Here is a 13,597-nt window from a genome sequence, read left to right as displayed (position 1 = left end):
TTTCTCTGCCAGTGTCTCCAACTTATTTAACAAAAAAAAAACACATCTGAGCTCGGCATCATTTAGACACAGACAGTATATATCTCAAAGAAAATTAAATTGGGTTCAAAGTGTTTACAAACAAATTGTCATAATACACCGTCGGTGTTGTTCAGTTATCAGCAGAGGCTCAAGAGAAAATTGTGGTCGCAGGATAAAAAGGAGGCACAACAACTGAGGCATGCAAAACTTGGCGGGATTAAAAGAATTTACAGCCCCCAAAAGCCTATTTATAAGAATCGTTTACAAGTATAAGATATTTACTACAGAACGAGTGAGAGACACCCTGTAATATGTAATCTTCATATCTCAGTCTATATCATATGGCGTAGAGACCTCTAGTATACATTAGGGTGGATGCACCCGGGTGTGAAAGTATTCATCACACTTTTATTGTGACAGCCAGCGGAGAAACGGAGGAAAAAACAAAGGAAACAAGTATATGGAACATCATAGCCATATAGAGACAGAGAGATACCAAACTAGGATACAGAAAACCTGGCAGAATATACACGTATCCAGACATGGATTACACAGCAGATCTTTTGCATATAAGAGCTAGGTGGGGAAAATAGAAGAGACACTTGACTTACAAAGAAAGAACTGGAGCCAGAGATATTAAGTTGCCTCCACGGAAAGGATTTCAAGTTCGGCCCACCAGAGTGGAGAAAGTCTTGGGGTAGCAGCATCAGGTGAGATAGAAATTACTTCTCTCAGTTTAGTGATGACCTCTTTCATTGTTGGTCGCTTCTTTGGATCCTCATGGGTGCAGTCCTGGATGATCTCACAAATGATTTCGAGCTCGTTGTTCTTGACTGACTTGAGTGTGGGGTCAACTAAGGAGTTCATTTTTTCTTGGTCATTTATGTATTCAGAAGCCTGAAAATAGGAAAAATATTCTGGTATAAGAAACAAAAAGTAGGTAACAAAGGTCAAAACTGCAATATTAAGTCAATATGGTGATTTACCCATTTGATGAGTGATCCATGTTCTTCAGTGCTAGGGAGCTTTCCAGAGATGATTTCTAGCAACAGTAAACCAAAACTGTAGACATTACTTTCAGGGTCAGCTAATGGAGGGAGCTTAGCATGTTTTGACTCTTCCTTTGGACTTGTTGCTTTGGGGGCAATATTTGTACCGAAGCTGATGTCTCCAATCTAAGGGATATCAGAACAAAAACAACATCAAAGCATTTACTATACATAGACAACATTTTAATTGACGACAAAAAATTGCGGATGAAAAAGTAAAATAGAATAGAAGGATTAAGCATGGTGCATTCTCTTTCTACCTTTGCAGCATAATCATCTGTCAAGTAAATAGCTTGTGACTGCAGATTGGGGTGTGCTATAGGTGGGTTCAGTTCATGGTGCATGTATTGAAGGCAATAGGCTGTTCCCATGATAATTCTAACCCTTGCGTTCCAGTCGAGATGTTCAACTTCTTTAACTGCAAAATAGACAGAAAAGGGAACACGTGGTATACCTCAGAACCTAAGAAGATTTCACAATTCTTGCTTCGTTATGTCTAATAAATATTTACCGTGCAGGTGCTCATGAAGTGTCCCATTTGGAGCATATTCAAACACCATCATCCTGAGGAAAGGTTCATCCTCCTCACAGAAACCTAGTAGATTGACATAATTCTTGTGGTTCACTCGTGACAGTGTATCAATCTAGATAAGATACAGAAAAGATAAGATAAGATACAGAAAACACAATAACCATAAGAAATTTCAGTTGAGAATTGTTGCGATGCATTGTCATGTGCCATCAAGCTGGCTGGAATACATAAGTTGATAAGAATAATACCTTCCTCCTGTAGGCCATTTCTGAGCTATCCTTCCAATCTTTAAAGGATGGAATTAGGGTCGAAGCAACTGCAATTTCAACTCCACTCGACAATGTTCCCTTAAATATTGTGCAGTCATCAAGGGTGTCAATAATATTGCTGAAATCCTCACAGGCAGTTTCTAGCTCTGAACGATTCAGCTTGGGTGCCCCTGCATTTTTGAAGAATGAATAAGCCCAAGTTTTACATTTGTAATCACGAACTGATTCAAATTGAAACCAAATCATGTATTTACCCGTGACAAATGCTTTCTGCAGCTGGCCACTAAGTCCACTTTTCCAAGGGCCTATGGTGGTCTCTCCTGGTTTCCGACACATGCAGAGCATGGCTACAGCAACAGTTACAAGGAATGCGACACCTGGAATCACGTAAATATACTTCATTGTCTTCCAAGATTGATTTTCAGTTGGCTTTTGGGCTGCATTGGCGTTTAGTGTGCTAGGAGGTTTTTTGTCGGGATCATCACCGGGAGAAGTTTGTGAAGGTGGAGGCGGATGTTTCTTCTTGCCATTCGGTATGGCGGGGAAAGCTCCACTACTCCGGGTAAATGGAACTTCAGCTGCTTGGTCAGCCGAGTTAACATTGCCTGCTGGTGAAGCAGGGAGGTTACTGGGTACTTGAAGCAGTTTCCGGTGTACAAAATGTGCGATATGAGTTACACGTCGCTCAATTAGTTGTTCACTTGAACCTGCCAGTGCCAACAACGGATATATTTTCATTCTGCTGCATAGGGTAAAAAAGAAATTTTATGCATTCAAATTAATTATATTTTCTACTCACTTGGTAGATTGTTACAACATCTTCTTACAGGGACATGCGACGGGCCTTTTCTCAAGTAAAAGCTGAAGAAAGAACAAATACCAAACAATATCAGTCTTAGTTGCCTGAATAAACCTGTCATTGATACAATATAGAACCAAGAAAATCGTATTCAAGACGTAATGACTTATATGTTTGATCCATACAGTGGCAATACATTGAGATAATGTAAGAGATTTCCTTTGAGTGGACTCCTGGAAGAGTAATCTGCCTTCTTCAGCTGCTTCAAGCTGTTCTGCCAAATGCTGCTCTAAAAACATGGTCTATCAGTTGCTGTCTAAATGACAGATGATACTCAAGAGAAGATGAATCTGATTTCAGATCAAGAGATCAGCTATCAGATTAAGGTAGCATTAGTTTTTTGATGAATCTGCAACTGAATCATGATCAAGTCAGGGATACACCCTGATGTCTGATCTGATAAGTCGAATTCAGATGTCACCAAAAATCAAGTACCTCATAAGTTATACAGTAGATACTAGTTATAGTTTCTTGTAGAAAGATTTCTTTTGGTAAGAAAATTTCTTTGAAGAAAAAGAATACCTTACCAGTGTCCAAATTTTCTATGCGGGCAGCTGATGCCAGAACCAGAAGCAAGAGTAAGACCTTCGTCAAATTGTACTTCAGATAACATATTCAGTTTCCCAACCTCTTGAGGAATACTGCCTTGGAATTTATTGTTGCAAAGTAGTCTACAATACAAAAACATAATCTAATCTAGGTAAGTGGGCATTTGGACCCAAAAGAATATTACTGAGGTTGAAAATTGGAAAGGGACTCACAACTGCTTCAGTGACTGCAATTGGCCTATTTCGATTGGGATTGTTCCCTCTAAGTTATTAGCCCGTAAGTCCAATATTTCCAGATTCTTAAGCCCTCCAAACTCTTTAGGGATGTATCCTGTGAACTGATTCTTTTGTAGAATTCTAGCAAAACACAAGAAAAGAAAAAACGATAAATTGTGGGGAACAAAGAAACTCAAATGCCGCAAGGAATACACTAAGATACAAAAGTTGAGATTTATGAAAACTTCAAATGCTGGAAACTGATTAACATTAAGTATGAAATTGAAGTACACAATGAACTTACAAATGTCAGTGAGTGTATAAATGTAAAGGCGTACTAAACATCGATTAGAAGCAAACGGAAAAAAAAAAACTCTAGTTTCTCATACTGTAAACATCAATCAGTTCTAGAAATGCATCCAGCACTTCCAGTCCTATCAGAGGTATGAGCCCATGGCATATCTTTAACTATCTGTAACCATGACAATTTCGACTTTCAAGACAATAAATCTGTCAAGCCTAAGTTGTGATCTTTCAGAAGTAACTTCTGCCAGAAGCAGAAGCAATTTTGCTTCTACTTCTGGTATCCAAACGGGCTATAAGTGTAAAAATATTCAATCATTTCGCAAAAATACAATCATTTCTGTGAGACACCTATTTAGACAATAGACAGTCAAGAAGATTCAACTCCCATGCAATTCAACCTTTTTTCGAAATGTATTGAGCACTTACAGAGATCTTAAGTTACCAAGATTCCCAAGTTCGGGTGCCAACGTGCCTTCCAAGGAGAAACCATTTAAATCCCTACAAGAATGTTACGCAGCAGCTCATAAAACACAGCTTACATATGTACACAAATTACAAATCTTTGCAACAAATTAGCTAAAATTTCAACCACTATTTTCTTTGATATGCCTAATACAACCAAACAAACACATAAACTACAAAACTTACAGCATGCGAACTTCGCCGTTCACGCAGCGGACACCAATCCACGTACATGGATTAGTATCATTAGGATTCCAACTCTCTAAGACACCATAAGGATCCTTAGTGACATTTGCCCTGAATTCTAATAATGCAGCTCCTACATTCCCCCACACAAATCAAACATTTAAAAATCAAAACCGGAAAACAACAATCATAAACAACATAAACACAGATAATACAATTACCTTCAAGATTAAGCGACCGGCATTGATGAATGTGTAAAAGAAGAATCAAAAGAAGAAACATTGACATTCTAATAAGGAGTTGGAATCCAGCATTTGGATTCCATTGACTCCCCATCTTTTCCAGAAATAATATTCTTTGTTATAAGGATAGCAATGATTGCAATAGTATTTGTTCTTTGCTCCGTGAATCAACAACCCTTTACTATTCAAAATCGCCAGGTTTTTCAACTAAAGAAACCCTAATTCTGATAATCTTGTATCATCAAATGTTCACAATTTTTCATCTTTAGGGTTTCTTGTTAATTGGTTATTGAGAAGAATAGAAAGAAAAAGGGGAGGGTTTATGAGATGAAGAGGAGAAAAAAGAAGAAGAAGAAGGCAGCAGAGACAAAAAAAATCTAAACTCAATTTTTTTTTATATCTATTTTAAATTTCTTTCCCTCACTGCCATGATCAAGACTGAATTCAAAGCTTCTGTTTCGCCATTACCCCAGAGCTCTGTTTTCGTCTGGCTCTGTTTTTTTTTTCTTTTTTGATTAAACTTTTCTTTTTTTTGGTTCTCCGTCTATATGTCCAACGGTTCAATTCAACTACCTCTCTAACCGACTTCATTTTTTTTCCTTTCACTTTTTTTTTTCTCTTCTTTGTGGGACCCAGCGTTGATTGAAGTGGAGAGGCTACACCCACCGTTAACTTAACACTGCCAGTGCAGTGATCGTTTCCTGCGCTAGGTTTCTAATTTCGTGTGGTCATTGTGGGTCGCATTTCCGATGTAATAGGACGCGTTTTCTTCCTTCCGGTTGACCAGGTGGGGCCCACGTTTTGACTATTATTATCAAGCTCTCATTTTGTGTGTTTGCGTGCTTCCCTCTCGTCCTCCTGTCGTTGAAAAGATGAGACTTAAATATAGAGAAGATGACACAGAAGATTATATCAGACTAAAATAAGATTGGATTAGTATATCAGATTTAATAAGATAAAACTACTAAAATTAGATTATCTATATAAGGACGGCCATTTAGTTGCTTGGTGAGCTTTAACACGGAAAATAAACTAGATTACTGCTGCAGCAGTGAAGGCCGACGATGAAAGAAAACTGCTTTTTAATAAAATGATTTTAAAATTGATCGATTTCAATCAATCTGATGGCTATCTTAAAGAATTTTAAGTTGTGAATGACTGAAATCTGTAATCAATTTGATTGATGATCCCAAGTTTGAGCTTAATTTCATGAAATTGTGATTTCCAGAAAACCAATTTCAGTTTCTCTGCACAAACATTGTGACGGACAAACTCACCATTTTTTCATCATTAAGGGACTCCTCCCTTTGGTCGTCGTCCAACAAGATCAGGACGATTCATGAGTGTGTTAGTTAGGCTATCTAGATCACGTTTTGGTTTTCATGGGTGGAGTATGCTGTGTGCATTTGTGTAACGAAATGAATTTGAAACATAAGTGGATTAGGTTAACCTAATAGCAATAATCCGGATTAGGCCAAAGATGTAACACTACAGAGACAGAGACGGACAAAAAGCCAATTCACTATGTACATTGGATTGGATGGTATGGCAAACACTCAAGTGGAGTAATTGGATTTTGGGGCTTCATTCAAACAATTGACTTTTTTCTTTATTAATTTTTTTTTTATGAATAATGCCCTTCAAAAAAAGGCTGAGAGTCCTTTTCAACAATAGGCCTAAGCCAGGCGGGAGGCATAGGACAATACGTAGAGGAAGAGTTTACTTTAACCCAATGAATTAAAGCATAACCAACAAAATTACAAAATCTAGGTAGAAAAAAAATAAACAAGCAATCAACTGCGAAGAAAAAAAATTTGGCTAACAAAAAGAAAATTTTGGTAAGCCTCGTTAGAGATATCAAATTGCAAACGTTCTTTTAGGCCGAATCGAATACAAAAATGTTAGGGCTTACGACAAATATGGTGATTTTTTTATGAGATTCATTATACCGGCCTCCGCAATTCTTTTTGTGGTTTTTTTTCTTGGGTAACCGAATCCCTTTTCGGTTCCCCTTTTTTGGTCGTTGTAATCATTGGGTTAAGGTACCCCTCTTAAATGCCTTTTTTAAATAAAATTTCAATTTGACCAATAAAAAAAAAAAAAACTGCGAAGAGAAAAAAGAAATATCCCTGAAGATAGCATCCGTTCATTCATCACCATCAAAAATTCTAGCAGAAAGTTGGTCAACCAAGGATTTAGCAGCACTTTCAATGATAATGTGAGAAAGCTTTAGTTCCACTGCTTTTCTGAGAACTGACTAGATGGCTCTAGCTTCGGCTTCAACATCAGATGCCACACCGAAAATCGTCGCAGCATAAAAAAAAGGTTTTTTTTTCGAATAGTCTCTCATCACATACATTGCACCATTATCCATTGATATAGATCATCAAAAACTCCATCAGTATTACACTTTATCCAGCCAAAGGGGGAGGCATCCATTTGTCTAGACAGCTGACACTGATATTGGTTGGGATCTGAAGCTTAGGTTTCCTAGACAGGGGCATAGCTTTGGCTCTGTTAATGACAACTAAGTGGGTTTCATGTTTCCTCTAAACACCAAATTATTTCTACTACTCCACAAAGACGAGAGCATAGTAATAATAATAATAAAAAACATTGACTTTCATCGGGAAGTTTAGTAGTAGGATTGACTAGCCAGTACATGAGCCTATCTAAAAAGGATTTATCCTTAAAAAGAGAAGTATTGACACAAAAAGAAGAAAGAAACCAATCATGACTAGAAAAAGAACAAAGTACCTGGGCATGCATAATATATTCCAAAGGGTCGGTACATCTAGTGCGCTCAACTGAGGCCATATGCATTCTAACATGAAGAACATTTCTAGTTGGTAAGTCATTCCTAGCAGCTTTCCACACAAACAACTGAATACGGTGGGGGACTCTTATTTTCCAATATGCACTTCCGAAGATTATTTCATGGGGAGGGTTTGGGTCTTCTAAGTCTCAAGTACACATATTTTGAAGAAAATATGTCATTCTTTAAAAGATCCCAAGCTCTCCTATCAGGAGCGCACAAATGGCTTAAGGATAATCTTCTCAGCAGAAGCATTATCAAAATGTGCGTTGAGTTTACCAATGTTCCAAGTTCTGGTGTCATGATTAATGAAATAAGAAACTTTCACACTAGGATCCTGGAGGGAACCAAAGGATTAGGGGTAGCAGAGTCAAAAGAAGGAATCCATTTATCACACTAAGGGTCAATGAATCGACCATCTCTAATAATACATGAGATAAAAGGTTTGATGAGCTCTTTTATAGTATGCAGAAATCTCCAGGCCCAAGAACTATTACTAGGGCACTTAGCATTTAGAAAATCAGTCATAGGAAAGTATCTAGCTTTGAGAGTAGTACCCAAGAGACAATCAGGATTCTTAATGATTTTCCAAGCATTTCTAGCAAGCATAACCAAACTATTCAACTCAGCTTTTCTAAATCCTAAGCCTCCTTTGGAGAACATAGGATATCCCAACCTATAAGATGTAATTTCCTATCCTTAGGGCCTAGAGTTTCCCCCGAAACTTACAGAGATAAGAATCCAATTTTCTACACAGATACTTAGGAATAAGAAAAGCATCCATTTGGTAAAGTGGAATACCCTAACCAATATGTTTTATCCAAGCAGTTCTAGCATCCTGGGATAATTTATGAAACCAAGTGGAAATCCTAGCACAACAGATTGCAGAATACCCATATGGGTTTGGATCTTGGAGGCTTTAAAAGCAATAAGGGTACCCAGATATTTTTCTCCTAAATCCTTAATATGAATATTTAGAATAACAGATAAATGATTCATCATATTATCTGATATTTTTTTTCCTAAAAAGAATGCCAGACTTATCAAAATTTATTTCTTGGCCAGAAGATAAGCAATATTTATGCAAATAATCTTTTATGGCCCGAAAATATTTAACCTTAGATTTAGTAACCAAAAGGGAATCATCATCGAAAAGGAGATTGGTGATTTTAGGTGCATTTTTACACACATTTATACCCTCCACAAGACCTTCTGGTCAGAGAATCCATGTTGGCGGAAAGAACCTCTAAACAGGTAATTTAGAGATATGGAGATAAAGGGTCACATTGTCTCATACCTCTTTCACGTTTAATAAGAACGGAAGAAAACACATTCATCAAAACAGAATAAGACACAATCGACAAACATTGGTTAATCAAATTGATCTAATGAGGAGACAAACCTATTTTAGAAAGGACTTTCTTTAGGAAGGACCATTCAAGCTTATCATGAGCTTTGGACATGTCTAATTTAGTAGCAGTTATTCCTTCATTGCCTTTTTTAGAGCAATGCTCGGTCGAACTCGCAAGCGCTTCTATCTCAAGCTTGTTGTCAAGTTTAATTTCCAAAACTATAAGTCTTGATTTTAGTCTACTTATAGCTAAGTCTCGGATTAGGATAGAAAGTGTAGTTGAGCATTAGACTTCACGGCGTTCATCAATTGAAGACGAAGAAATACTAAGGGGAGCTTCTGGAACTTCATCAACAAAAGGTATGTGGAGACTTGAACTCATCTATCACTCAAAATTCTATCCACTCTATCTCCTATTTGAGACAAAAGTCGTGTACCTATAGAGACTTCAATTATACACATTTGATATTTCGAGCAGAGTTTAACTCGCTTACATATTTCTCGAAATATGTGTTGGTAAGATTTCGATTTACCCAAGTTCATCTTATATTCTTGACGAAATTCAAAAGTTCATCATGTGAAAATTGCCTTGTAACATCTTAGATGATTTGTGCGAGACAGTCATTTGATGTAGACTTGGAATGTTTCGTGTTAGACCATAGCTCGGTTGAACCAACCAAGCGTTGGTATGTCAAGTTTGGTTGTCATATTTTAGTGAATCAAAAATCAATTAAAGAGTCGCTTGATTATGTACTAGAGACAACTTCGTATAGGTTAGGCTAGAAAGATTAGGATAATGATACATACAAGTATTACTCAAAGACTTTAAGAATGTGAAGAAGTAACAAGCTACATCGACGACATCATCCTTCCTCTTGAGGTTAGTAATATTTTGACTTGAACTGTTTCATTCCCAACGTATCTTTCAAGTCGTGCTATATTGAAAACATAACTGCGAAGCTGTGGATGATTATACTATAGTAGACATAGTATTCAGGAATAACAATACGAAGTATAACGATTATCTTTTGAACTTCTATATAAGACATCGACATAATCGTATGAATGTTATTGTGATTATGTGTATGGATATGGGTGAGATTTCGTCCTAAGAAACAATTTGATAATAGTAGGCAGCACACTGTAGAGTCTCTCCTCTAACACTGGATTTGAAGAAGTACTTATATTCTTAAAATGATGAGTTAAATGAGTGGAAATTTGCTCCCTTGTCTTCAACCAATTTCCATCATGATCTTGAAGAGAATCTATGTTGTTTCTTGTTTTCTTTTTGTCTTTGTGTGGAAATATTTTCTATTTGTGTCCATGTCTTTGATGAAATGCTCCCTTGACTTCTGTTGGTAGAATTCGCTCTTAATTTTATGACATTTGTTCTATTCATTGTTGATGTTGATAATCTCATTGCTGGTAGAAGAATTCTGAGGTTGGCCTTGAAGAGTAGTTAACTTATTTTGTAGAATATCAACCTTTTGATTTATGTCCCCAAAATGCTCTTTGTTCCACAAGAAAGATCCCTTCTTGTATTTTGGAGTTTCTTAACCAGCTGAAATCCAGGAGAACCATTCACACTTGTTTTCCAAGCATTAGAAATCACCACAGCACAAAACTCATCATCTAACCATGTTAGAAAAAACATAAATGGTTTCCAGCATCTTGGGATGGTAGAATCAAAGACAAGCATAATAGGGATATGGTCACTGCCTACTTGATTTAAGTGAAAGAGTTTAGAATTTGGGAAATTTAAGCTCCAGTTACCATTTCCTATTGCCATTCTATTCCAGATCTCTTAGCTCCTGTACCCATGTTATTACTAGTCCAAGTGTAGTCCTTTCATACAAATCCAATATCCTCTAAACCACAACTAGTGACAATACTATTAACCCACCCATCTGTAGAGGAAGAAGTGCCTAGATCATTGTCAATAAAGTGAAAGTGAAAGTTCAAGTCACCCAAGACAATCCAAGGACCACTATTGGCTCTACTAATTTGGTGGACATATTCCCATTGAGCTTTTTTCCTAGAGTAATTTGAGTACCCATACATACAGGTTAAAAGAAATCCTGGGTGGATGGCATCAGTTTGAAAAATAACATTAAACATGTTTCTACAGGCATCAACTACATCACATGTGAATCCATTCTTCCATAAAAGAACAAGTCCACCAGAAAGCCCCTCAGGTTCAATGTAGGCAATATTTGGATATTGAAAATGTTTTAAAAGGGGTTTACACTTGTCCTGAGTTATTTTGGTTTCACATAAAAGAAAATTATGTCAGGGTTATGGGGCCTAATTAAGTCACTCAGGTGATTCCTAGTGGATGCATTTTTAAAACCCTGCACATTCCATGAAATTATTTTCATGTTAATTACAAAGAAAACCAAACAAAAATAACTAACAATGCAATGCCTTTTAAGAAACGGGTGATTCCAGTATAACCTACTGTAAGCATAGAGACGAAGATATATACGACCAAGATAAAAAAAAATGAAAAGATATAAAATTGTTTTTAAAAAAATATGAGCCTATGAGTGAAAGAAATACCCGATTCTCTCTTATTACATTTGCATTTGCATTTGAGTCATCTTTGATTGTGACCCTTTGAGCTATCTGGAAATCTGTGCTAAGACCATTGATGGAAGTGGCGGTTGAACTTTCTTCGACAACAGAATTTTGTTTGTAGGTTTCAGTAATTCTATGCCTTTTTCCAAATCTGTTAGCTTCTTCATCTTCTAAATCCACGGTCTTTTTTAATAAGAAATCTAGGTTCACTGGAACACCATCTTTTGGAGGTACAAAAACAGTAGTTTTAACAAAGGCGTCCAGTACAGGAGTGCAAGACCCAATTTAGTAATCATCCAAAGGAAAATATCATGCGATATAAGTGTTAGATATTCTATACGTGTTGAGGTAGCTCATGTGGCCAAGAACCAAGGAACGAATCAGCTGATATGATCCCACTTTCTTCAGATCATGCCTAATCAACAAGCACATAACCTTTTCTCTTTGGACTTAAACTACTTGCACTTGCGATAATGAGTCTCGAATCTACTGACCTAGTTTTTCTTGATGAAATGGATTCCCAACTATCAACTGAGCCAATTTCTCCTATTGACCAAAAAGTCATAAAAGAGAAAATCTCTTTAATTCACAAGGATATTGGGTAGGCACTCAACCTAGAAATGTTCTGAATTGGGTAACAAAGATATAAACATCATTGTCAAATTTGAACTAGATAATAACCTTACTAATACAAAATCTTTAATTCATTATACCCAAACTTAGACGCGAGCCGAAGAATTTTTTGTCCCTTTCGTCTAGAAGTTAGGACATCGTCTTTTCATGTCGAAGACACGGGTTCGATTCCCATAAGGGATATGTACTCATCCCTGGCCGGCGGTTTCATTGATGAGTGACCGCTCGCTATCTGGAGTAATTCCACAGATAGGTACTCATTATCTTTCGGAGATCGAGATGGGAACTCAATGCTACGAGCATAGAGACTAACGGCTATGAAAGAGAGAAAGACCCATCATGGGATTGTAGTTTAATTGCTCAGAGCACCGCGCTATCAAGGCGGAAGCTTTGGGTTCTAGCCCCGTCAGTCCCGACCTAAGATCCAATTTGATCTATCTATGAATTTATCCTCCTACATGGGGGCACTAAAGTTTAGGAGTTACAGGGCGGATGTAGCCAAGTGGTTCAAGGCAGTGTATTGTGAATCCATGATCTGCGGGTTCAATCCTCGTTATTCACCCATCAAGAAAAGGGACAGGAAGATCCCAACTATAAAGATTTATCTGCAACAGTTAATTCCTTGGATGGATCTCTGAGCGGTTAAAAGAGTCGGTCTTGAAATGGGATACGAAGATATCAAATGGGATACATCAAACTGGCATGCCCGGTAACTCATGTGTGGTACTTGAAACGTCTTCCTAGTTATATCGCGAATCTTTTAGATAAACCTCTTAAAGAATTAGAAGGACTAGTATACCGTGATATGTGATTTGATCAAAATTCTTATTTTACAGATTGGGACTAAGAAACTGTCATCTCATTCACTCTGATTGGGATGCCCTTACTCTGACATATATCGTGATAGCAGTAACAAGAAGCTCAGAATTATGGATGTATTTAATACTCCGAAAAAGGAAATTGATCTATGATCGATTCCATAAAAGAAAAATGGGAATTGCTAGTTGTACCTCGTGAAAAAGACTTATTTCGTGGAATTAGACATTCATTTTATTTTAGAAAAGAAAGAAACATCCCCTCTTTCTTCGATCTTCTGGAACCGGTACAGAAATAGGTGTTTTTCCTACGTTCTTTACCTTAGTGACTGGAGATTTCTGGGGAAGACCTATGTGGGGCACCCTTTGGGTCTAGGATGCTCGTTTAACTTATGTACTCATCTTGTTCCTTATTTAGCTAGGTGCATTGCGTTTTCAAAAGCTTTCTGTTGAACTGACTTCCATTTCAATATGTGTTGGACCGATCGATATACCATAAATTGAAACATTCTGGAGCTACAAAGATAGTTATTAAATCGTTAGCACCACATACAAACATTCCTCCTAGAGTATCTGTTAATATGAATAATGGAAACTATGTTGTAGCCATTTATGTACATTCAATGTACTCTTCCTTTTTGCGTATGGTATCGCCACTCCCTTTGGAAGCATCCACTAATTCAGAATTTAATTTAAAAGCCATATTTCGACCCGGA

At 37.1% G+C, this 13,597-nt stretch overlaps 1 protein-coding gene across 1 annotated transcript; it reads right to left on the bottom strand.

Moving 5' to 3' along the window:
- Positions 1–221: 221 nt before the first annotated feature.
- On the bottom strand, positions 222–5,264 carry LOC113297009 (protein MALE DISCOVERER 2-like). Its single transcript, XM_026545383.1, has 13 exons — positions 4,670–5,264; positions 4,449–4,581; positions 4,227–4,298; positions 3,492–3,635; positions 3,258–3,401; positions 2,856–2,954; positions 2,671–2,732; positions 2,126–2,578; positions 1,851–2,041; positions 1,582–1,714; positions 1,331–1,488; positions 1,008–1,196; positions 222–918 (listed from the first exon to the last, which is right to left on the bottom strand). Exons 1-13 carry the CDS (start codon positions 4,782–4,784, stop codon positions 658–660), a joined length of 2,154 nt encoding a protein of 717 aa, XP_026401168.1. The 5' UTR covers positions 4,785–5,264; the 3' UTR covers positions 222–657.
- Between the last annotated feature and the right edge of the window lie 8,333 nt (positions 5,265–13,597).

This window comes from Papaver somniferum, chromosome 7, assembly GCF_003573695.1.
Source record: "Papaver somniferum cultivar HN1 chromosome 7, ASM357369v1, whole genome shotgun sequence".
In the NCBI taxonomy this organism is placed as follows: domain Eukaryota; kingdom Viridiplantae; phylum Streptophyta; class Magnoliopsida; order Ranunculales; family Papaveraceae; genus Papaver; species Papaver somniferum.
Note: the sequence above shows the minus strand (reverse complement) of the source record. Positions and strands in the feature narration are given on the sequence as shown.